Source organism: Nomascus leucogenys, chromosome 22a, assembly GCF_006542625.1.
Source record: "Nomascus leucogenys isolate Asia chromosome 22a, Asia_NLE_v1, whole genome shotgun sequence".
In the NCBI taxonomy this organism is placed as follows: domain Eukaryota; kingdom Metazoa; phylum Chordata; class Mammalia; order Primates; family Hylobatidae; genus Nomascus; species Nomascus leucogenys.
Window position 1 is genome coordinate 142,033,965 of NC_044402.1, and position 24,290 is coordinate 142,058,254.

The window sequence follows — 24,290 nt, forward strand, 5'->3', positions numbered from 1 at the left end:
CCTTGTGTCTATTTTTTCCTCAAGTTATAATTGAATGTGATTTCCAGAAAAAAATCAGTGCATGTTTTAGCCCGTAGTGTCACACGTAAAGGATGTGGCTGCCTGTGTGGTGGGTTGTGGGAGCCTGAGCAGGTGTGTCCCCAGCCCTGGCAGGGGGCCTGTCCTGCCTGCAGCCTGGCTCTCTACGAGCCATGGCATCCGTCCTCTCATACAACCCTAGAAGGAAAAAGTGCAAGGGAAATAGGATTTTAGGGAAGTAAAATGGCAGTTCCCGTTCTTCAGCAGGAGGAAGTCGCAGAAAGTGCCTGGAGTTGCAGGGTTTGCCTCGATTTGAATCACAGCAAAGCCTTCCCCAAGCGAGCAGTGACTGTCCTGGCCTGTGGGAGGCCATGCCTGGGGCACAGCAGGGGGCTTGGTGAGGACATTGCTCACTCTGGCCAGTGCATCCTGGTGGGCAGCCCTGGTATAGGTGTGAAGGGCCCAAAGCCAGACAGGAGGGGGCCCTGCTGGGTCCCCAGTGAGGTGGCTGAGGACTTGTGGCCTCTCAGATGCTCGTATTCGCTTCTTGTGGCTGCTCTAAAAGATGACCACATTCAGTGCCTGGAACAGCACAGCCTCTTCCAGACCCGGAGGGCAGCCACGTGGTGCTGTGGGCTCTAGGGGAGAACGCTGCTGTGCCCTTCTAGCTCCTGGATGCCAGAAACTGCTTGGCTCATGGCTCTTGCCTCCAGCCTCAGCCAGCAACATGGCATCTCTCCGGCTTCTGCTGCTGGCATCTCACTTCCTGACTCGGACCGCCTGCCTCCCTGTTACACGGACCCCTGTGATGGGCCAGGCATGGTGGCACCAGCCTATAATCCCAGCTCTTTTGGGAGGCTAAGGTGGGAGGATCACTTGAGCCCAGGAAAGAGAGGCTGCGGTGAGTCAAGACTGCACCACTGCACTCCAGCCTGGGTGACAGAGCGAGACTCAGTCTTAAGACAACAAAAAAAGGCCTCTGTGATGACACTGGGCCCACCTGGATAGTCCAGGAAAGTCTCCCATCTGAAGGTTCCTCACCCAGGCCCATCCCACAGCCCCTGGCAATGCTTACCCAAGAGTGAAATCCTTTTGTTCTGCCTGGATTTGTCCCTTGGCCACAGAAGGGTGCTGAGACCCACAGCTGCTGCCCCCACAGATGGGGGACCCTGCCTGCCTTCTACTCTAGCACACGGTGTGCTGTTGTCTACCTGGAGAGTGCTGTGGGACAGATTCTACCAGGAGTGTCAAATCATTCCTTCTAAGTGTCATTTAAAAGGGGATGCAATGGGCCGGCATGATGGCTCATGCGTGTACTCCCAGCACTTTGGGAGGCCAAGGCAGGTGGATCACTGAGCCCAGGAGTTTAAGACGAGCCTGGTTGGCAACATAGCGAAATCCTGTCTCTACAAAAAATTAGCCAGGCATGGTGAAGGCCTGTAGGCCTTGCTACTCAGGAGGCTGAAGTGGGAGGATCACCTGAGCCCAGGAGGTCAAGGCTGCAGTGAGCCACGATCGTGCCACAGCATTCCAGCCTGGGCGACAGACCGTTTCCAAAAAAAAATAAAAAATAAATGATAGGATGAGAAGTTAAGCTCCAGGGTTGCAATGAAAATAGCAGTTAACTTAGGTGAGTTCAGGATGTAAGCTGTGATGACACTCGGATGTAGCCTGGCTGGACCCAGTGAGCCCAGGGCATGGCTGTGACTGTTCAGACCCACAGTGGGACTCCCTCAACTAGGCAGGAACCAAGGTCCACAAAGGCCCTACTGGGCCCAATGAAGGCTCTTCTCTCCTGGGATGGAGGTTCCCATTCAAAGCCAGCTCCATCCTCAGTCTAAGAAAAGTGAAGCGTTCCTCCTTTCGGCCGGAACCGCCATCTTTCAGTAATTCACCAAAATGACAAACACAAAGGGAAAGAGGAGAGGCACCCGATATATGTTCTCTAGGCCTTTTAGAAAACATGGAGTTGTTCCTTTGGCAACGTACATGCGAATCTATAAGAAAGGTGACATTGTAGACATCAAGGGAATGGGCACTGTTCAAAAGGAACGCCCACAAGTGTTACACGGCAAAACCGGAAGAGTCTACAGTGTTACCCAGCATGCCGTTGGCATTGCTGTAATCAAACAAGGGCAAGATTCTTGCCAAGAGAATTAATGTGTGTATTGAGCACTCTAAGAGCCGAGATAGCTTCCTGAAACGCGTGAAGGAAAATGATCAGAAAAAGAAGCCAAAAAGAAAGGTACCTGGGTTCAACTAAAGCGCCAGCCTGCTCCACCCAGAGAAGCACACTTTGTGAGAACCAATGGGAAGGAGCCTGAGCTGCTGGAACCAATTCCCTATGAATTCATGGCATAATAGGTGTTAAAAAAATAAAGGACCTCTGGGCTGTGAAAAAAAAAAAAAAAAAAGTGAAGCGTTCCACAAACAATTTTCAGGTCAATTTTTACTAGTGTCTGGAAGACATTTAGGAGAATTCCAACTGATTACCATTTACAATGATCACAATGAAACTGCTCAGAGTTACCACTGAACTTCAGTAAGAAAATACAACAGAGTGCCATCAGGACAGGGGAGAGGGCAGGAGACCGCTCCATCGCTCTGCTCATGTCCACACTGCCAAGGTCCCCACCATGGGGGTCCCCAGTGCACCCCAGCTCCGGGGCAGAAGAGGCAGCCTGCAGATCTCGCTGCTGGGAAAGCTCCTGAAGTTGGGTCTGGATACCGCTGGGGACGGGGCCTTCCGCGAGTCTCCCACCTCTCGAGGGACTGCAGGGACAGGCGTCTCCAGTGGGCAGCCTCAGGTTACTTCCACAGCTCCCCCAGCGGCCTCTCTGTGGCGGCGCGGATGGCATCCTCAGAGAGCACACGGATGTCCTCATGGACAGCTTCGATGCTTTTGGAAGCATCCACCATCTGTTCCCACCGGGGTTTCAGGAGAAAAAGAGGCTCATCAGCACATTCCAGGCTGGTCACGGGAGCCCACGCCTGTAATCCCAGCACTTTGGGAGGCCCATGAGGGAGGACTGCTTGTACCCAGGAGTTTAAGACCAGCCTGGGCTACACAGGGACACCCCATCTCTACGAAAAATGTGGCACCACTGTACTCCAGCCTGGGTGACACAGTAAGACCCTGTCTCAAAACACCACGTTTCATTCTGTCCTCTGTGCTCGTGGGGATTTCACACAGGCCGGGCTCTGGAAGGCCAACCTGAACCTCCTGGCACAGTGTGGTGACCTCACCTTTCTTGGAACCTCAACCTTGACGGTGTCCACAGCAGAGTCACCCGGCATTCCTGCCACAGCCCTGATGCAGGAGAAACATGACGTGCCGACTGCCCACTCCTGCTTTAAGCCGACCTCGGCCTCCTTGTGACCCCAACTCCGATGAGTGCCCACTTGCAGGATTGAGGCGCAGCCCACAGCACAGCCAGGCCCACCCAGCCCACCAGGTCAAAGTGACTGTCCCTCCAGCTCGCAAGCGGCGAGTCGGAGCAGAGGGCACACCCTGCCCTGCCCACGCTCCTGTGGCTCCTGGGCACGGCCTGGAATGTGAGGAAGTTCCGCAGCAGAAGCCAGACAGCAGGACCAGTGCAACACTGGGCCTGATCGTCCTTGAGGGGAAGATGAATTTGGTCCTAACAGCTGTGCTGCACAATGGCGTGAAGGGTGCAAGGAATGTGGGGAGGGCATGAGCCCGCAGGACAGCCTTCTCTCCACCAGAAGGCAGGCAGTGAGAGGGACTCAGAAGCGCTGGTGTCTCAACGGCATCCCGGCTTCTGCTGTCGGGTGGCACAGGACCCTCCTCAAGCTTCTGGGACAGCAAATTCTAGAAAATCTGCCAGGGGCGTAGAAGGCACTTGGAAGAATCTAACCATTTCATGAGGTGTGACCGTGATGGAAGGAGAGTGACTCCCTACACAAGGGCCACCTTCCCAGATGCCTCTCGCTGGCCACTGTGCAGCCACACAGCTGTCGCCCAGAACCGCCCAAGATGAGCCTCTCCAGGCAGATGACTGCCAGAGAGAATCCCACACTGCCAGAAGAGGGCGCTGCTATCCCGCCTGTGTTCCGGGAAATGCAAAGCTGCGTGACCAGCATCATCTGCAGGCACAGCCAGTGGGGCTGGGGCGAGACCCTTGGCCCTGCTATGGTGGAGGAGCTCAAGGGACTGAAGCTCCGCGGGCTGTGGCCACAAGTGACAGTGCTGGCACCCGACATGCCAGAAGCCCTGGCTGCCGTCCAGAAAGAGGCCGTGTGGGCAGTGGTGGGCACGGGCCACCGGTGTCTGGGGGAGAGGTGGGGGCTGCGGTCGGGAGGAGCAGAGGCGGCCGGCCTGCGTGTCCACTGGGAGCGGAGAGTCCAGCGTCCTGGGAGTGGACAGAGAGTGGAGCCAGACCTGGGACTGCTGAGACTGAAGGAGGCAGGACTGAAGGGAAAGCCAGCACACAGCACCCTCCTGAACTCAGACAGCCAGGTGCGGCTGCAGGGCCCATGCCCAGCGAGAGGCCCGCACCAGAGGACACAGTGGCAGGAGCAGGCAGGCGCTCGTGTCTGAACGGGGGCTGAGGATGTGGAGGATTGCGCAGACTGTCACCTGACCCACCAGACAAAGCGCCAAATGTCAACATTTAGCAAAACTCACGGGGTTAGAATTTGCTGGCACTGGCTGCGTGCGGTGGCTCACGCCTATAATCCCAGCACTTTGGGAGGCCGAGGCGGGCAGATCACCTGAGGTCAGGAGTTGGAGACCAGCCTGTCTCTACAAAAAAAAGTAGCCAGGCATGATGGCAGGTGCCTGTAATCCCAGCTACTCGGGAGGCTGAGGCAGGAGAATCACTTGAACCCAGGAAGCGGAGGTTGCAGTGAACCGAGATTGTGCCACTGCACTCCAGCCTGGGTGACAGAGCGAGATTCTGTCTCAAAAAAAAAAAAAAAAAAAATTTGCTGGTACTGAGAACCCCAAACGACTCCCGGGGCTCCACATCTGGGAAGACCAGACAGAAACGGCAGCAGCTTCGCTGGCACAACTGTGCCAGTCACCACAGGGTGTAACCCTGCGCCATTTCTCAATGGTTCCTAGTGTGCAATTCTGGGATTCTCACCTTCCAGTTCAAAGTTGTGTCTCTCATGAGCTGGTGGAAACACTGGAGCGCCCGCTTCTGGAACGCCCCGTTCTCATAGCGCTCGTGGCCAAACGCTCCCCGCTTGGCAGCATCCGCCAACTCTAACTGGAGGAACAGGACCAGGTCGGGTTTGGGAAGGCCTGCGTCTGGCTGTTTACACCAATCTAGGGAAAAATTCTGCCAAGAAAGAACCCAACAGTTAAAGCTTAGTGTGGTCTTGGTTTTTGTTTCAAAAGTCATAACAACAGGAAAAAATGAGGGGATATTTGGTGAGGTACCAAGACGTGAGACTGTTTATATTGTGGCTCGTTTAATTTTTTTTTTTTTTTTTTTTTTTTTGAGACGGAGTCTCACTCCGTCACCCAGGCTGGAGTGCAGTGGCGCAATCTCGGCTCACTGCAAGCTCCGCCTCCCGGGTTCACGCCATTCTCCTGCCTCAGCCTCTCCGAGTAGCTGGGACTACAGGCGCCCGCCACCACGCCCGGCTAATTTTTTGTATTTTTAGTAGAGACGGAGTTTCACCGTGGTCTCGATCTCCTGACCTCGTGATCCGCCCACCTCGGCCTCCCAAAGTGCTGGGATTACAAGCGTGAGCCACCGTGCCCGGCTCGTTTAATTTTTAAAACCTCAAATGTGTTGGTTTCTCCAATGTCACCTTCTCGTTTTTCCTTTGTAAACAGACAAGTGGACAGAAAAGCAGGTAGGTAGAATGGCTCCCGGCCCCCGCCACCCACAGCCCAGGCTCCATGGAGGCCCTCCTAGCGCAGCTACAGGCCTGCCGGCCAGGAGGAAGCAGTCTACGTACAGAGCCCCTGGAGACCCCCGGCCTAGGACGCCCGCAGCAGAGAGCAGCTGGGTCTGGACACAGGCATGAGGTCCTTGGCAGTGTCTTTTCTGCCACACACAGGCCAGGGTCTCATCTCCCATGGAAGAGCAGGAAGAAGACAGGCACTCCTAGAGCCTGTCATGTGCCAGCCCTGTGCCAGCCTAGACTCATCCACTGGCCCTCCTTGCCAGGGCTTTGTGAGCACCCTCTCTCCCTCCCTTACTCATCCCATCTCCCTCCAAATGCTGTCCTGCTTCCAGAGGAAAGGTAGGACCAGAAAGGCTGTGACTCCAGGCCACACATCACACAACAGCACGAGCTGAGGGAAGGCGTCCACCAGCACCTCCCACAGAGCCTGCGGCTCTGTCAGCTGATCCGCAAGCAGGAAGAAGCAAAGGAATCATAAGCCTTGTCCTCCTTATTACACAATACTTCAGAGGGGAAGGACTCAAGCTAACACATGAAGAAATGGCAGAATTAAAAAGTGAGGGCGTGGCCGGGCATGGCGGTTCACGCCTGTAATCCCAGCACTTTGGGAGGCTGAGGCAGGAGGATCACTTGGGCCCAAGAGTTGAAGGTTATAGCAAGCTTTGATTGTTCCACTGCACTCCAGCCTGGGCAACAGAGGGAGACGCCCTCTTTCAAAAACAGGAGAAAAAAAGTACTACAAATGAACCATCTTTGAAAATGCATCTGGAGGCTGGGTGCAGTGGCTCATGCCTGTAATCCCAGCACTTTGGGAGGCTGAGATGGGTGGATCACTTGAGGTCAGGAGTTTGAGACCAGCCTGGCCAACATGGTAAAACCCCGTCTCTACTAAAAATAGGAAAATTAGCCGGGCACGGTGGCGCCTGCCTATAATCCCAGATACTCGGGAGGCTGAGGCAGGAGAATCGCTTGAACCCGGGAGGCAGAGGTTGCAATGAGCTGAGATCGCGCCACTGCACTCCAGCCTGGGTGACAGAATGAGACTCCGTCTCCAAAAAAAAAGCATGTGGATCCAAATAATCCAAATAACAACCATGGTTCTATCTGTGAAACAATCTCTAGCTACATAAATGTTTGTTCTTCTTGATAAAACCAAATTAATCTAGCAAAGAGATAAAAGGAATATAAGAATCACAAAACTCTGCAGAGTAATCTGAGGCATATCACTCGTACTCGCATTCAAGGGCAGTCCTGGGTCCACACATCTGTGCTCGCCCGACAGGAGGCCAAGTGGCACTCACCTCCTTGGCACCGGTGAAGGCCACACCAGAAAATGCGTATCTGTCCACGACGAGGGTCACACCCTGGCTCAACTTTTCCTTAATTAACGGCCTGAAAAACAGAGGATGCTCCTGAGCCCTGGTCCTGGTTTCATAGGCCTTGAACTGTCAAGCTTAAATTATCCTAACAGGCCATGCACTGTGGCTCACCCCTATAATCCCAGCACTTTGGGAGGCTGAGGCGGGCGGATCACAGGGTCAGGAGATCAAGACTATCCTTGCTAACACGGTGAAACCCCATCTCTACTAATACAAAAAATTAGCTGGACATGGTGGCAGCCACCTGTAATCCCAGCTACTCGGGAGGCTGAGGCAGAAGAATTGCTTGAACCCAGGAGGTGGAGGTTGCAGTGAGCCGAGATCACACCACTGCATTCCAGCCTGGGTGACACAGCGAGACTCCATCTCAAAAAAAGAAAAAAAAATTATCCCAACAATACAACTCAGAAATCTCATACGACAACAAGTACAGCACAGTGATTTGTAACCTTACTTTTAATCCAAAAAGGTCTGGATCTTCTCTAGAAGATGCCATACCCACCCCTCCAGCAAAACTCAACATGGAAAAGATAACCTTACTAAATAGTAACAAACGCAACTGGTAAAGTTCAATGTTCCAGAAACACGGCAGGGGAAAGGAGCAGCACTGTCAGCTGTCTGGGCAGAGAGGCCAGCACTACCCTGTGGAGGAAGAGGAAAGCACAGGCAAAGAAGAGAGCAAAGGATGATGGCGGGGAAGCGTGGGCACAGCCAGCAGGTGACTCGTCCATGGAGGAAAGCACAGGCCAAGAAGACAGCAGAGGATGATGGCGGGGAAGCGTGGGCACAGCCAGCAGGTGACTCGCCCATGCTCATGACCCCTAGCCTGGACTGCAAGGATGTTCTCAACCAAATACCCCAAATCCACCATCATCCCTACAGCCGCCAAGATCACGGATGTACAAAGACACGGGGCCTGACACTAGTGAGAAGCACTGCTCAAGACAGAGAAAGAAAAGTCCGATTCATTCAACTCAGCCAGTCTCACTGGGGCCTTCAAATCACAGGGGCACCCACATAAGGAGTCAGTTGGCCTCTGACAAAGCAGCAGAGGGATGCAATGGCGCAAACGCGTTTTCCTCAACAAACGCTACTGGAACAACTGGACATCCTCATGAAACAGAATAAATCTAGACCAGACCGTATACCCTCCACAAATATAAATTCAAAATGAATCGCAGGCCTGGCACAGTGGCTCATGCCTGTAATCCCAGCTGTCAAGGAGGCAGAGGCGGGAGGACTGCTTGAGCCCAGGAGCCCCAGACCTGCCTGGGCAATATAGTGAGACCCCATTCTCCACAAAAAGGGGGAAAAAAAAAAAAGACAAAATGAATCACAGACCCAAATGTAAAATGCAAAACTATATAACACAGGAGAAAACTTAGATCACCTGGGGTTTGGCAGACTGTTTAGATACAAAAACCAAAGGCACAACCCATGAGAGAATTGATTAAGATGGACTTCACAAAAATAAAAGCTTTCTGCTTTGTGAGAGACACTGTCAAGAGAAGGACAGGACAGCCGGGCGTGGTGGCTCATGCCTGTGAGCCCAGCACTTTTGGAAGCCATTTGGTGGGATGGATCCCTTGAGGCCAGGTGTTTGAGACCAGCCTGAGTAACAACAGTGAGACCCCATCTCTACAAAAAAGGTAAAAATTAGCCAGGGATAGTGACACGTACCTGCAATCCTAGCTACTCGAGGCTGAGGCACCCCGGAGTTTAACGCTGCATAAGCTGTGATCATGCCACAACATTCCAGCCTGGGCAACAGAGCAAGACATTTCTCTTAAAAAAATAAGGCCAGGCAGGGTGGCTCATGCCTCTAATCACAGCACTTTGGGAAACCAAGGCAGGAGGACTGCTTGGGTCCAGGAGTTCAAGACCAGCCTGGGCAACAACAGTGAGACTCCATTGCTACAAAAAATTTTACAAGAATTAGCCAGGTGTGTTAACGTGCCTGCAGTTGCAGCTACTTGGGAGGCTGAGGTGGGAAGATCACTCGAGCCCGGGAGGTCGAGGCTGCGGTAAGCTGTGATTGCGCACTGCACTCAGCCTGCATGACACAGAGACCCTGTCTAAAAACAGAAAGGAGAGAGAGAGAAAACGGAAAAGGCCAACCACAGCCTAGGAGAAAATATGTATAAAAGACATTTTATAGAGGACTGTTACCTAAAGCATACAAAGAATTCTTAAAACTCAAAAATACAAAAATAACCCCCTTAAAAAGTGGGCCAAGGCTGGGCGTAATGGCTCATGCCTATATTCCCAACATTTTGGGAGGTGAAGACAGGTTCATCACTTGAGCCCAGGAATTTGAGTCCAACCTGGGCAACATGGTGAAACCACATTTCCTCAAAAAATTGGTGGCTCATGCCTATAATCCTAGCACTTTGGGAGGCTGAGGCAGGTGGATCACCTGAGGTCAGGAGTTCAAGACCAGTCTGGCCAACATGGCGAAACCCCATCACTAATTAAAAAATAGAAAAATTGGCCGGGCATGGTGCTGGGCACCTGTAATCTCAGCTACTTGGGAGGGTGAGGCAGGAGAATTGCTTGAACCTGGGAGGCGTAGGTTGCAGTGAGCCAAGATCGCCCCATTGCACTCCAGTCTAGGCGACAAGAATGAAACTCTGTCTCAAGAGAAAAAAAGAAAGAAATACAAAACTTAGCATGGTGGCGTGCACCTGTAGTCCCAGCTGCTTGGGAGGCTAAGGCAGGAGGATCGCTTGAGCCTAGGGCAGTGAGCCAAGACTGTGCCACTGTACTCCAGCCTGGTTGAGACCCTGTCCCAAAAAAAACAGTAGGCCAAAGCACTTAACAGATACCTTATGAAACCAGATACACAGATGGCAAACAAGCATATGAAGATACTCCACATCATATGTCAGCAGGGAAATGCAAACTAGAACAATGAGATACCACACACACACCTATCAGAATGACAAACATCCAAACACTGACAACACCAAATGCTGGTGAGGATCTGGAAAAATAGGAACCCTCGTTCACTGCTGGTGAGAATGCAAAACGCTGCAGCCACTTTGGAAGACAGTTTAGCACAAGCTTGTCCAACCCGAGGCCCACAGGCTGCATACGGCCCAACACGAATTCATAAGCTTTCTTAGAACATTACGAGTTTTTTTTTTTTTTTTTTTTTTTTTTTAGCTCATCAGCAATTGTTAGTGTATTTTATGCATGGCCCAAGACAGTTCTTCCAATGTGGCCCAGGGAAGCCAAAAGACTGGACACCCATGGTTTAGCAGTTCTTTACAAAAATTAATAGTCTTACCACATACTGAAGCAATGATGCTCCCTGGCATTTACCCAAAAGAAGCTAAAGCTTATCATCACACAAAATCCTGCATGAGAATCTTTACAGCAGATTTATAACTGCCAAAAGTTGGAAGCAACAAAAATGTCCTTTTAGTAGGTGAATGAACTATGGTACATCCAAACAATGGACTATTAATTAGGGCAAAAAAGACATGAACTATTGGTCAGGCATGGTGGCTCATGCCTGTAATCCCAGCACTGTGGGAGGCCGACGTGGGAGGATCACTTGAGGTCAGGAGTTCAAGACCAGTCTGGCCAACATGGTGAAACCCTGTCTCTACTAAAACATAAAAATTAGCTGTGCATGGTCGTACACGCCTGTAATCCCAGCTACTCAGGAGGCTGAGGCAGGAGAATCGCTTGAACCCGGGAGGCAGAGGTTGCAGTGAGCCGAGACTGCACCACTGCACTCCAGCCTGAGCAACACAGCAAGACTCTTGTCTCAAAAAAAAAAAAAAAGAAATAAACTATCAAGCCACGGTTAGACACAGAGGAAACTTAAATATCTATTAGAGAAACATGTAATCTGTAGAATAGATGGGCAAAAGAGATGTAGCCCTGGGTACCTGGGATAAGATTATTATCTAAAAAGTAAAATCAGGATTATTCTTCATTTTAAATTGGGCATATACATGTTTCATCACTTTTCTACAAAGCCACAAAAAGCAAAATCTGAAGAACAATTGCCTCCATAAATTCTAGATGTGTTAAAAAGATTATAAAAATGGTCTCATTTTCATTTAAGACTTGGAGTGGGGATAGCCTTTCCAAGCAAGACACAAAGCTAAGCCAGAGAGTAATGCAGTGTTTCATGTAACACGGATGATGAGGAACCAGTGAAAGTTCACCAGCAGGGAACTGGCTAAATGCATCATGGAACAGCTTTTCTAGAGAACATGCTACAGTTAAAAAGAATGAGAAGGGCAGAGTTAGGGGATCTGTAAGTGCAGAAATCTGTAAGGCAGAGTTAGAAAGAAAGCTGTCAAATAATTTGTATGGTATGACCTCATTTATGTTAAAAAACAAAATTCTAACTATAGTAGTTTCTACATATGTATATAAATGTAAATAAAAACATCTGAAAGAACATACATCAACATTAAGTGTTGGATGAAGAGGAAACCTACTACGATGATGTAAAACAAAAAAAGGTGGTAGGAGAGTTCATATAAACTCAGTTACTAATGTATCAATATTGGTTATCAGTTTTAACAAATGTAACATAACAGCACATAAATAATGGGAAGGGGGGAAGGCAGGGGTAGTACGTAGTGAGCTCTCTACATACTCTACTTTTTGGTCAGTTTTTCTATATACCTAAAGCTGTCTTTAAAACATTAAGTCTATGAGGCCAGGGGTTTGAGACCAGCCTGGGCCATATGGTGTGACCTTGACTCTACATTAAAAAAAAAAAAAATTAGCTGGGCTTGGTAGCATAACGCCTATGGTCACAAGCTACTCAGGATGCTGAGGTGGGAGGACTGCTTGAGCCTAGGAAGTTGAGGCTGCAGTGAGCCATGATCGTGTGCCACTGCACTCCAGCCTGGGCCACAGAGCAATACCTTGTCTTAAAAAAAAAAAAAGGCCAGGTGCAGTGGCTCACACCTGCTGTAATCCCAGAACTTCGGGAGGCCGAGGTGAGTGGATCACAAGGTCGAGAGAGACCATCCTGGCCAACATGGTGAAACCCCGTCTCTACTAAAAATACAAAAATTAAACAATAAAATAAATTAAAATTACAAAAATTAGCTGGGCATGGTGGCGCACGCCTGCAGTCCCAGCTACTCGGGAGGCTGAGGCAGGAGAATCGCTTGAACCTGGGAGGCAGAGGTTGCAGTGAGCCGAGATCGCACCTCTGCCTGACGACAGAGCGAAACTCCGTCTAAAAAAACCCCAGAAAATGAAGTCTATTAGTTATGGGGTGTGGGGAGCAGGAGGAATAAACAGCATTCGCTAGCGCTCTTTGGGAACTAGGGCGCTTCACCACCTCTGCTCACAGGACTGCTAAATAAAAGAACCTCAGGCCCCAGCATTACTGTCATTGTCATTCAGAATCAAGTGCGGCATTCACTGAATCTCAGGAGGAAGGAAAGTGGCAGGGGCAGAGGCAGCAATGTGCAATGGTTTTTACACTTGTTCCCAGCGATTTGCAGAAAAAAGCAGGTGCACCGAGTGATCCTCCACGTCACTTTTCTTTTGCAAGTAGGAACTCAGAAGTTTGCCGATTTCAGTTGATCTTTCTAGAAAAAAAGTGAAACACACAAAATACAAGTGAGATCAGGCTTTCCCTCTACATTACAACATAGTTTGGGCTGAATTTCTCCTGGACTCAGGTCTCACTTTGAATTTTGCTTTACTAAATCTCTAGACAGGCTTGGATCTTCTGCGGAAGCCAAAGGAATTTCTCTGAGAAATAACAGCAATCTGCAAACAAGCTAGGATGAAAAATGCTTTAGGAAAAAAGAACTCGGGTAGAAAGTAGAGACTTCAAAGAAAGCATTTATAAAATTTGTGGACTGGGTGCCCTAAGATTAAGGTCAACGCTTCACTTGAAAACTTTAAAATACGTGCTACAAAACCCCTGAAAGCGCGAACAGCCATCAAACAAAACACAACACCAGAAAAACCCACAAACACGAAACATGGACTACAAAAGGGCTGGAGGGAACTTCTGAGGGGGGAGACCACGGTTTCGCGCGGGTTTACACGTCCGTCATCACCATACTCGGCGCTTAAAGACACGCAGCGTGGACCCGGCGCGGTGGCGCGGGCCTGTGGTCCCGGCTACGCGGGAGGCTGAGGCGGGAGGATCGCTTGAGCCCGGGAGGTCCGAGATGGCGCCACTGCACTCCAGCCTGGGCGAGACAGCGAGAGTCCGTCTTTTAAAATAAAAACCGCGCAGTTCACAGCACGTCAACCGCAGACAACGAAGCGGAGCACAGAGCCCTGGGAGGGCAGAGGCACCGAAAGCCGCGGCGCACCCCCCGCCGCGCGCACCCACCCGGGAACCGGAGCAGTTCGGCGCGGTGGCCCGCGGCGCACAGCGCTTCCACCAGCTTGCGGCTCTGCGTGCTCTTCCCGGCGCGGTCCACGCCCTCCAACACTATGAGAGCCCCGCGCCGGGCCGCCATGATCAGCCACCGCCCGCCGCGATCAGCCACCGCCCGCCGCCTGCGTCTCCGCACCGCCTTCCGGAGCTCCCATTGGCCGGCGTCAACAGCGCGCGCCGTGATTGGCTAGTATTTCCCGGCCTCGGCCGCATTCGAAGGGATTGGCCGGGACTGGGGCGAGGACGACGCGCGGTGGGGCCGACACCGCGCCTGCGCCCTGGGCGGCGCCGCCACTGCCGCAGGGTCCTGGGCTTCCGGGGCGGAAACTGCGGCCCCGTGTCCCGTGCGGGCCTCCGTCCTCGGGCGAGCAGGGCCCTTCGCTCCGGGAGGGCAGGTGGCGCGGCGCGGGCTGGACGGCCGGAGACGCGGGGTCAGGGCGCGGACAAGGGGAGCGCAGGGTCGGAGGGGCTCCCGGGCGCGGCTTGCGCAGCGTCGGCTCTCGTTGGCCCCTGGCTGCGCGCAGCGGGCCCGACTCTCACGGCCCTGCGGTGCCCGCTGCAAGCGGGAGGGCTCCGGTCACGCGGCGCGCGAGACGAACGAGCGAGATGCTTCCCGAAGCGCGGGGCCCAGTGCAGGGGCTCAGCCGGGGCTCCTCCCAGAGCTCACCTGGAGCCCACCACAACTGCGTTCTGGAAACGCTGTGTTTGACAGCAGGGGCAGGATAGGGGGCTGTGTAGACACTGGCCAGGTGGCAATTGTAGGAAAACCATGGGATGGATAAATGTTCACTATTGTCCCTGAAGCGCAAAACTGCAGGGCTCTGAAAAGTCCGTGTGTGTGTTTTTGTTGTCGTTTTTGTTTGTTTGAGACAGAGTCTCGCTCTTTCACCCAGGCTGGAGTGCAATGGCGCGATCTCAGCTCACTGCAACCTCAGCCTCCCGGGTTCAAGCGATTATCCTTCCTCAGCCTCCCGACTAGCTGGGACTGCAGGCGGCCGCCACCACGCCCGGCTAATTTTTTGTATTTTTAGTAGAGACGGAGTTTCACCGTGTTAGCCAGGATGGTCTTGATCTGACCTCGTGATCTGCCCGCCTCGGCATGGGATTACAGGCGTGAGCCACCGCGCCCGGCCGAAAAGTCCGTTTTAAAAGATGATGTATACAAATTATAGAACGGAGAGAGAACGGGCAAGTTGTTTCCTCTTTCCATGCCTCCAACTCCTCCGAAATGTGGGTCATGATAATAATAGGAAAAACTGTCTCTGCCATAAAGAGGTGGAAAAAGTCCTGCGAAGTGTCCCTGGTATCTAGAAAGCACTCAGTAGTGTTTGTTGTTATCTTAGGGGTATCAGGCTGCCTGGACATTTCTCAGGTGAAACTTTTGTTATTTTAGATATCTAAAATACTACTATCTACATGTGCCAAATTCTCAGTTGTCAGCTAGACATCACTTTCTCTGCTTAGCAGAAGAAATGGTAGGAACTGCATTTCCCAGAATCATCTGTGTAGCCCTGGATTACAGTCTACCGGACAGAGGCACTCGTACCTTTCGAGGCGATTATTCTTGGGAGGCACCCTCAGCCAGAAATATAGATGAAATTCAGGGCTGTTTCCTAATGAGCTTTTGAGAACCACCTGCCTCTCTGCTGTAGACCAAGAAATTGCTGGTAGCTTTCTAAGTGTTGAGTTTGCACTGGTTTCCCCGTGAGCTCTTGAGACCACCACCCACTTCAGTGCTTTGGGCTGAGGTCGTTGGCAACAGTTTCCCCGACTTTACTCCCAGCGTTTGTGTAAACCCCTGATTACATTATCACTGCATACCTAGAGTACCTAGAGTAGCTTTATGTTTTCCAGACTGAACCCTGCCCAATTCAGTTTGGGGTTCTGGAAGGATGTGGGTTATATTATTATTACCAGTTATGCCCTTTCTTCCTTTTTAATTTACTTTTATTGTTTTTATTTTGTTTGAGACGGAGTCCTGCTCTGTCGCCCAGGTTGGAGTGCAGTGGTGCAATCTCAGCTCACTGCAACCTCCACCTCCCGGCTTCAAGCTATTCTGCCTCAGCCTCCTGAGTAGCTGGAATTACAGGCACCCACCATCACGCCCGGCTAATTTTTGTATTTTTAATTTATTTTATTTGTATTCTTATTTTTATTTTTATTTTTTTAGATAGAGTCTTGCTCTGTCGCCCAGGCTGGAGTGCAGTGGCGCAATCTCGGCTCACTGCAAGCTCTGCCTTCTGCCATTCTCCTGCCTCAGGCTTCCCAGTAGCTGGGACTACAGGTGCCCACCACCACGCCCAGCTAAATTTTTTTGTATTTTTTAGTAGAGACGGGGTTTCACCGTGTTAGCCAGGATGGTCTCGAACTCCTGACCTCATGATCCGCCCACTTCAGCCTCCCAAAGTGCTGAGATTACAGGCGTGAGCCACCGTGCCCGGCCAATTTATTTTTTAATTTTATTTATTTTTTTGAGACAGAGTTTCTCTCTTGTGGCCCAGAGTGGAGTGCAATGGCATGATCTCGGCTTACTGCAACCTCCACTTCGCAGGTTCAACCTGTTCTCCTGCGTCAGCCTCCCAAGTAGCTGAGATTACAGGTGCCTGCCACCATGCCCAGCTAATTTTTGTATTAGTAGAAATGGGGTTTCACCATGTTTGCCAGGCTGGTCTCGAACTCCTGACCTCGGGTGATCCACCCACGTCAGCCTCCCTAAGTGCTGAGATTACAGATGTGAACCACCGCACCTGGCCTACCCTTTCTTCCTTTACATCAAGCTTAGCTGTGAGACTTCCAAATGGTAACGTAAAGTAGTCTGCTGTCATGTGCCCTGTTCAGGCGGAAGTTTTAAAAGGTGTTTTGTGGTTTGGTCCCTCCCGTTCTGCCCCCAACATGAACACCGCATGTGCACAGTGAGGGCTGACTTTTCATCCCAGATCCTGTAACAAAGGCCCATAAAGTACAGCTGTTGTAGCTGATGGGCAGCACCAGCAAGAAGTAAACCATTGTGATTTCGAGTCACTGAGACTTCGGGATCCTTTGTTACCACAGCACAACCTAGCGAACGCTTACGAGTACTAAGACTAGTACTTATTATTCTCTTACATAGATAGGTAATAAAAGTAATATCCTTTTTTCTGATTGATGTCTCCTTATAAAATTCCATCTTGTTGCCTTCCAAAGGATGAAGGGGATTGTAATGAAGACCACCTTCCCGGGGCTGGGCAAGGCTGCAGTACTGCCTCTCATCAGGCCCAGGAGGACGCAGCAGGCTGATGAGGAAGAACACAGCGCATCCGCCTTGGTGGATGCATGGCTTTCCTGGCTCCCCTGGGACAGGGGAGGAGGGTGAAGATGGAGGGAATCTGGCTGGCTGGGCCTTGTGTACTGGGGGGTGGAGGGCCCCTTTGACTGCAGGAATTGCTCAAGCACATAAACACCTTGAAGTGTGTTACTAAGATACAACACACTTCAAGGTGTTTTTTTTTTTTTTGCTTTTGCTTTTGCCTGTTCCAGCATGGTGTACCTCTCTTAGGATACCTTTTAGCACAGGTGGCAGAATACCAGCCAGCCTACTGGGCCTCACAGTATTAAGATATTTAATCATCTGACATTACATGAATTCCAGTGTCAGGCAGGAGCTGCTCCCATGACTCAGTGACATCAGGTTGGTCCACATCCTAGCAGTTCTCTTGGCGTTCCTGTGTGATCAAAGGATGACTCTGCCACACTCCAGCCTGCTGACCTCAGTCCTGGCGTGGGCGTAGGAGGGTCTGTGTGGCCGAGCATCCAGTGTCCTTCGTCCTGCCACACTGACAGCCTCAGGCCTGATTTCCAGCACCGTCTGTCCTGGAGCAATGGGAGCAAGAGTCACTCCACAAGACCCTGGAGGCCTGAGAGGCGAGTATATCCACTTTATAGGGGAAATGGTGGGATGCTGGGTCTGTGTGGTCAGAGATACAGGTGAAATGGAGTTGACCACAGGCTGATAATTGCAGAAAGATGCCATGGGTTCATGGGTTCATTAGATTCTCTGCTTGCTTTTTTTTTTTTTTTTTTTTCCCCAGACAGAGCCTCAGTCTGTTACCCAGGCTGGAGTCCAGTGGTGTGATCTCGGCTCGGTGCAACATCCACCTCCTGGGTTCAAACGATTCTCCTGCCTCAGCCTCCCAAGTAGCCGGGATTTACAGGTGCCCGCCACAACACCCAGCTAACTTTTTGTATTTTTAGTAGAGATGGGATTTCACCATGTTGGCCGGGCTGGTCTTGAACTCCTAACCTCAGGTGATCCACCCGCCTCAGCCTCCCAAAGCGCTGGGATTACAGGCATGAGCCAGCGCACCCAGCCAGATTCTCTGCTTTCTTGTGTTTGAGATTTTCCATTAAAAAAAAGGACCTGGGCATAGTAGCTGACACCTGTAGTCCCAGCCCTTTGGGAGGCCAAAGTGGGTGAATCACTTGAGGTCAGGAGTTCAAGACTGGCCTGGACAACATGGTGAAACCCCGTCTCTATTAAAAATACAAAAATTAGCCGGGTGTGGTGGTGAGTGCGTGTAATCCCAGCTACTTGGGAGGCTGAGACGAGAACTGCTTAAACCTGGGAGGCGGAGGTTGCAGTGAGCTGAGATCATGCCACTGCACTCCAGCCTGGGTGACAGAGTGAGACACTGTCTCAAAAAAAAAAAAAAAAAAAAAACCCTGAAGGAGCAGGAAAGCTGTTTTGCTAGTCCCTGTTTCTTAGTGTGCTGCAACTTCCGCCACACAGGGAATAAAGTCTTCCTCACTGTCAGTGGGCTCGGGCTGTCACAACAAACTACCTTAGACTGGGGAACTGAAGCAGTAGGCATTTATTGGCTGGAAGTCCAAGATTAAGGTGCCCGACAGATTGCTGCCTGGTAAGGGCTGTCTTTAGAGTTGCACATAGCAAAGAGAATGCTCTGGTACCTCTTCCTTTTCTCATGAGGGTACCAGCCCTATCGGATTAGGGTCACACCCTTATTGAAACCATCCCTGGCCAGGCACGGTGGCTCACACCTGCAATCCCAGCACTTTGGGAGGCAGGTAGATTGCTTGAGCTCAGGAGTTTGAGACCAGCCTGGGCAACATAGACTTACTATGTGTAGATTTATTTATCTCTACAAAATAAATAGGTGGGTGTGCCTATAGTCCCAGCTACTTGGGAAGCTGAGGTGGGAGGATCACTTGAGTCTCGGACACTGAGGCTTCAGTGAGCCACGGTTGCACCACTGCACTCCAGCCCAGGTGACAGAGTGAGACCCTGTCTCAATTTTTTAAAAAATATAAAAAAAACCACCACTAAAAACACAAAATTAATCAAGGAAGAGGGGGCCGGGCGCGGTGGCTAATACCTGTAATCCCAGCACTTTGGGAGGCCGAGGCAGGTGGATCACAACGTCAGGAGATCAAGACCATCCTGCCTAACACGGTGAAACCCTGTCTGTACTAAAAATACAAAAAATTAGCCGGGCGAGGTGGCGGGTGCCTATAGTCCCAGCTATGCAGGAGGCTGAGGCAGGAGAATGGCGTGACCCCTGGCGGGCGGAGCCTGCAGTGAGCCGAGATCGCGCCACTGCACTCCAGCCTGGGCGACAGCGAGACTCCGTCTCAAAAAAAAAAAAAAAAATCAAGGAAGAGGGGAGGGAAATGGAATAACCGAGCTTGCAGCGCGCGCAGCACCTGTCATGGGTGAGCCCCTCTGAGCTGGCGCCTCGTGCCTCAGAATCAGGTAGACTGTGTTACAAGATTACAGTTACCCTTAACTGCTCCAGAGATGACAACTTGAACATTATGAAACCTTAACTTTTCCCTTTGAGATTTTTTTTTATTTTAATTTTTTTTTCTTTTTAGAGACAGGGTCTCACTCTTGTTCAGGCTGAAGTGCAGTGGCACAGTCACAGCTCACTGCAGCCTTGAGGTTCTAGGCTCAAGTGATCCTCCTGCCTCAGCATCTGAAGTATCTGGAACTACAGGCACACACATCTGGCTTTTTTCTTTTTTTTTTTTTTTTGTAGTGACAGGGGTCTTGCCCTGTTGCCCAGTCTGGTCTTGAACTGCTGGGCCCAAGCGGTCATCCTGCCTCGGCGTCCTGAAGCCCTGGGATTGCAGGCATGAGCCACCACACCCAGCCTGAGATTCTTTCAGGTCCTGCATACCAGTGGAAGTACTGATGCCAGCTGCTCTGAAGGACCCCACAGGAGCTGACTCAGCAAGGAAGGCAGTTCCACATTCTAATGAGTCCTCTTTACCCTGGCCAATCAGTGACCCCCATTTTCCAGCCCCTCACCTTCCATGATCCCCTTAAAAACCTTAGCTCAGAACTCCTCAGGGAGATGTATTTGAGGAGAGGTCTCCTTTCACCTCCTCACCTGGGCCTTGTTAAAACTCTTTCTCTGCTGCAAACCCTGCTGTCTCAGCATCCTGGGTCTGTTAACTGTGCAGCAGCCACACGAAAACGGTTGGTCCTATCACATTAGGACTTCATTTAACCTTAATTAGCTCCTTGGCCAGGCACGTTGGCTCACGCCTATAATCCCAGCACTTTGGGAGGCCCAGGTGGGCAGATCACGAGATCAGGAGCTCAAGACCAGCCTGGCCAACGTGGTGAAACTCCGTCTCTACTAAACATACACAAATTAGCTGGGTGTGGTAGCGGGCGCCTGTAATCCCAGCTACTCAGAAGGCAGAGGCAGGAGAATCGCTTGACCCCAGGAGGCAGAGGTTGCAGCTGAGATCACCCCATTGCACTCCAGCCTGGGCGACAGGGCAAGCCTGTCTCAAAAAAAAAAAAAAAAAAAGCAAGCTCCTTAAGGACCCTATCTACAAACAGTCACATTGGGGGTCAGGGCTTCAACACAGGAATTTGGACGGTCACAGTTCAGTCCATGTCCTCACCTGCTCCCAGGAGCGTCGAGTTGTGCTGGTACTCGCTGCTCTGCTAAACTCCCAGCCCTCCTCGCAGGTAGATGTGGCATGTGGACCTTCACACAGCAGGCTTGCATCCCCTACACTCTCCGACATACCCCTTGTTGCAACCCAGCCTTGACCAGGCAGACGATGGCAAGGCCCTTTGTGGACAGACACCATACAAGAAGGAATATGGGTCCCCGAGGGACCCCATGGAGTGTGCTGGCCCGCCTGTTCACATTGGAGCTGTTGCACTGAGATACACAATTCTATCCTTTCTTTTTCTTTTTTTTTTTTTTTTGAGACTGAGTCTTGCTCTATCGCCCGGGCTGGAGTGTGGTGGCGCAATCTCGGCTCACTGCAACCTCCACCTCCCAGGTTCAAGCAATTCTCGTGCCTCAGACTCCCGAGTAGCTGGGATTACAGGCTCGTGCCACCATGCCCGGCTAATTTTTGTATTTTTAGTAGAGACGGGGTTTCACTACGTTGGCCAGGCTGGTCTCGAACTCCTGACCTCGTGATCCACCTCAGCCTCCCAAAGTGCTGGGATTACAGGCGTGAGCCAGCGCACCCGGCCAGGATTCTGTCTTTTCTAAGCCACTGTATTTCATTGAGTTTCTTTGTTAGAGTAACTTAGCCTTCCTCTGAAGCACTGGTTCTCAACCGGGGGTGGTTTTGTCCCCAAGAGGACATACAGTGATGTCTGGGGACATTCGGATTGGGGTGGGGGTGCTAACAGCATCTAGTAGATATAGGCCAGGGATGCTGGGTGAACGTCCTGTGAAGCACGACGTGGCCTCACACAGCGAAGTGTCATCAGACCCAAAGTGTCCCTTGTGCCAAGGTGGAGAAACCTGCTCTAAGCAGACCGCAGCAGGCACGAGAGGGGCAGTAAGGGAGCCATCTCCCTGGCACTTTCTTTTTCTTCTTCTTTTTTTTTTTTTTTAAACAGAGTTTCGCTCTTGTTACCCAGACTAGAGTGCAGTGGCGCAATCTTGGCTCACTGCAACCTCTGCCTCCCAGGTTCAAGGGATTCGCCTGCCTCAGCCTCCCAAGTAGCTGGGATTACAGGCACCTGCCACCATGCCCGGCTAATTTTGTATTTTTAGTAGAGACGAGGTTTCACCGTGTTGGCCAGGCTGGTCTCGAACTCCTGACCTCAGGTGATCCTCCTGCCTTGGCCTCCTAAAGTGCTGGGATTACAGGCGTGAGCCACTGCACCTGGCCCTCTCTGGCAGTTTCTTTTTTTTTTTTTTTTTTTTGAGACAGTGTCTCACTCTGTCACCCAGGTTGGAGTGCAGTGGCCCGATCTCGGCTCACTGCAAGCACTGCCTCCCAGGTTCACGCCATTCTCCTGCCTCAGCCTCCTGAGTAGCTGGGACTATAGGCGCCCGCCACCACGCCCAGCTAATTTTTTGTATTTTTAGTAGAGACGGGGTTTCACCGTTTTAGCCAGGATGGTCTCGATCTCCTGACCTCGTGATCTGCCCACCTCAGCCTCCCAAAGTGCTGGGATTACAGGCGTGAGCCACCGCGCCTGGCCCCTCTCTGGCAGTTTCTAAAACAGGGTCCCTTCAAAAGGGTTTGCCAGTTGTGTGTGTGAATGAAAGAAGACAAATTGATCTCTGGGAGAATTATATTTAATATATGATATGTTGTAGGGACCAGCCCCACAGGGTTGGTGGGTCTCTCCCTGTGTGTGGCGACGAGAGAGTGTAGCAATAAAGACACAAGACAAAGAGATAAAAGGCAGCTGGGCCTGGGGGACCACTACCACCAATGCGGGGAGACTGGTAGTGGCCCCGAATGTCTGGCTTCACTGTTATTTATTGGATACAAAGCAAAAGGGGCAGGGTAAAGAGTGTGAGTCATCTCCAATGATAGGTAAGGTCACGTGGGGCACGTGTCCACAGGACAGGGGGCCCTTCCCTGCCTGGCAGCCGAGGCAGAGAGAGAGAGAGAGAAGACAAAGAGAAAGACAGCTTACGCCATTATTTCTACATATCAGAGACTATTAGTACTTTCACTAATTTACTACTGCTATCTAGAAGGCAGGGCCAGGTGTACAGGATGGAACATGAAGGCAGACTAGGAGCGTGACCACCGAAGCACAGCATCACAGGGAGACAGGCCTCCGGATAACTGCGGGAAAGCCTGACTGGTGTCAGGCCCTCCACAAGAGGTGGAGGAGCAGAGTCTTCTCTAAACTCCCCCCGGGGAAAAGGAGACTCCCTTTCCCGGTCTGCCAAGTAGCGGGTGTTGTTCCTTGACACCTTTTGCTACCACTAGACCACGGGTCCGCCTGGCAACAGGCATCTTCCCAGACGCTGGTGTCACCGCTAGACCAAGGAGCCCTCTGGTGGCCCTGTCCAGGCATAACAGAAGGCTCTTGTTTTCTGGTCACACCTCACTATGTCCCCTTAGCTCCTATCTCTGTATGGCCTGGTTTTTCCTAGGTTATGATTATAGAGCAGGGATTATTATAATATTGGAATAAAGAGCAATTGCTACCAACTAATGATTAATGATATTCATATATAATCATATCTAAGAGCTATATCTGGTATAACTATTCTTGTTTTATGTTTTATTATCCTGGAACAGCTCGTGTCCTCGGTCTCTCGCCTCGGCGCCTGGGTGGCTTGCCGCCCATGATATGTGAGGGCCAATAACCCTTAATAATAAAGATTTTTTTTTTAGACAAACTACATGAAGACCAGTTTCTACACAGACAATCAGTAAAAGATGGGAGGTCAGGCACAGTTCACGCCTGTAATCCCAGCACTTTGGGAGGCCGAGGCAGGCGAATCATGAGGTTAGCAGATCGAGACCATCCTGGCTAACATGGTGAAACCCCGTCTCTACTAAAAATACAAAAAATTAGCCAGGTCTGGTGGCGTGTGCCTGTAGTCCCAGCTACTCGAGAGGCTGAGGCAGGAGAATGGCGTGAACCTAGGAGGCAGAGCTTGCAGTGAGCCGAGATTGCACCACTGCACTTCAGCCTGGGCAACAGAGCGAGACTCCATCTCAAAAAAAAAAAAAAGAATCAGTAAAAGATATAAAGGAGAAAAGGATGGAACTACAAATAGGCAACAAATATGTTTAAAAAAAAGTTTAGCTTCACTTAAAATGAAATAAATGTGATTAAAATATTTAAGGTTGGCTTTTCCCCCCCTCTAATGAGTTAGCGAAGGTTAAAAATTTAAAAAGCCTGATGAAATCTAGGGTTGGCAGAAGTGTGGAAAGCAACCAGTGGCCATGCCAGTTGGTATAACCTTCCCTTTGGGCAATTCATTTAAAAGTACCAGCACTTAAAATGTGCAATACTCGGCCAGGCACGGTGGCTCACACCTGTAATCCTAGCACTTTGGGAGGCCGAGGTGAGTAGATGATGAGGTCAGGAGTTCGAGACCAGCCTGGCCAACATAGTGAAAACCCGTCTCTACTACAAATGCAAATAAATTAGTAGGGCGTGGTGGTGGGCACCTGTAGTCCCAGCTACTCGGGAGGCTGAGGCAGGAGAATCACTTGAATCCGGGAGGCGGAGGTTGCAGTGAGCCGAGATCGCGCCACTGCACTCCAGCCTGGGCAACACAGTGAGACTCTGTCTCACACAAAAAAAGTGCAGTACTCCTTGAGCCTGCAGTACCATTTCTTTTTTTTGTTTGTTTGTTTTGTTTTTTTTGTTTTTTATGAGACGGAGC

The 24,290-nt window shown here is 51.1% G+C and overlaps 1 protein-coding gene across 2 annotated transcripts; it reads right to left on the reverse strand.

Moving 5' to 3' along the window:
• Positions 1-2,449: 2,449 nt before the first annotated feature.
• On the reverse strand, positions 2,450-13,946 carry DTYMK (deoxythymidylate kinase). 2 transcript variants are annotated; one of them, XM_030803991.1, is made up of 5 exons: positions 13,615-13,946; positions 12,745-12,853; positions 7,203-7,293; positions 5,127-5,324; positions 2,450-2,937 (listed from the first exon to the last, which is right to left on the reverse strand). In XM_030803991.1, exons 1-5 carry the CDS (start codon positions 13,742-13,744, stop codon positions 2,827-2,829), a joined length of 639 nt encoding a protein of 212 aa, XP_030659851.1. In that variant the 5' UTR covers positions 13,745-13,946; the 3' UTR covers positions 2,450-2,826. The 2 variants fall into 2 exon arrangements, with proteins under 2 accessions (XP_030659851.1, XP_030659852.1); XM_030803992.1 differs by having other exon boundaries at positions 5,127-5,252; positions 13,615-13,888.
• Between the last annotated feature and the right edge of the window lie 10,344 nt (positions 13,947-24,290).

Coding starts and splice junctions, on each gene's coding strand:
- DTYMK (XM_030803991.1), bottom strand. CDS start 13,744: ATGGCGGCCCGGCGCGGGGCTCTCATAGTGTTGGAGGGCGTGGACCGC. Junction 12,854..13,614: donor CGAACTGCTCCGGTTCCCGG/GTGGGTGCGCGC, acceptor CTTTTTTTCTAG/AAAGATCAACTGAAATCGGC. Junction 5,325..7,202: donor CCTTCACCGGTGCCAAGGAG/GTGAGTGCCACT, acceptor CTTTCTTGGCAG/AATTTTTCCCTAGATTGGTG.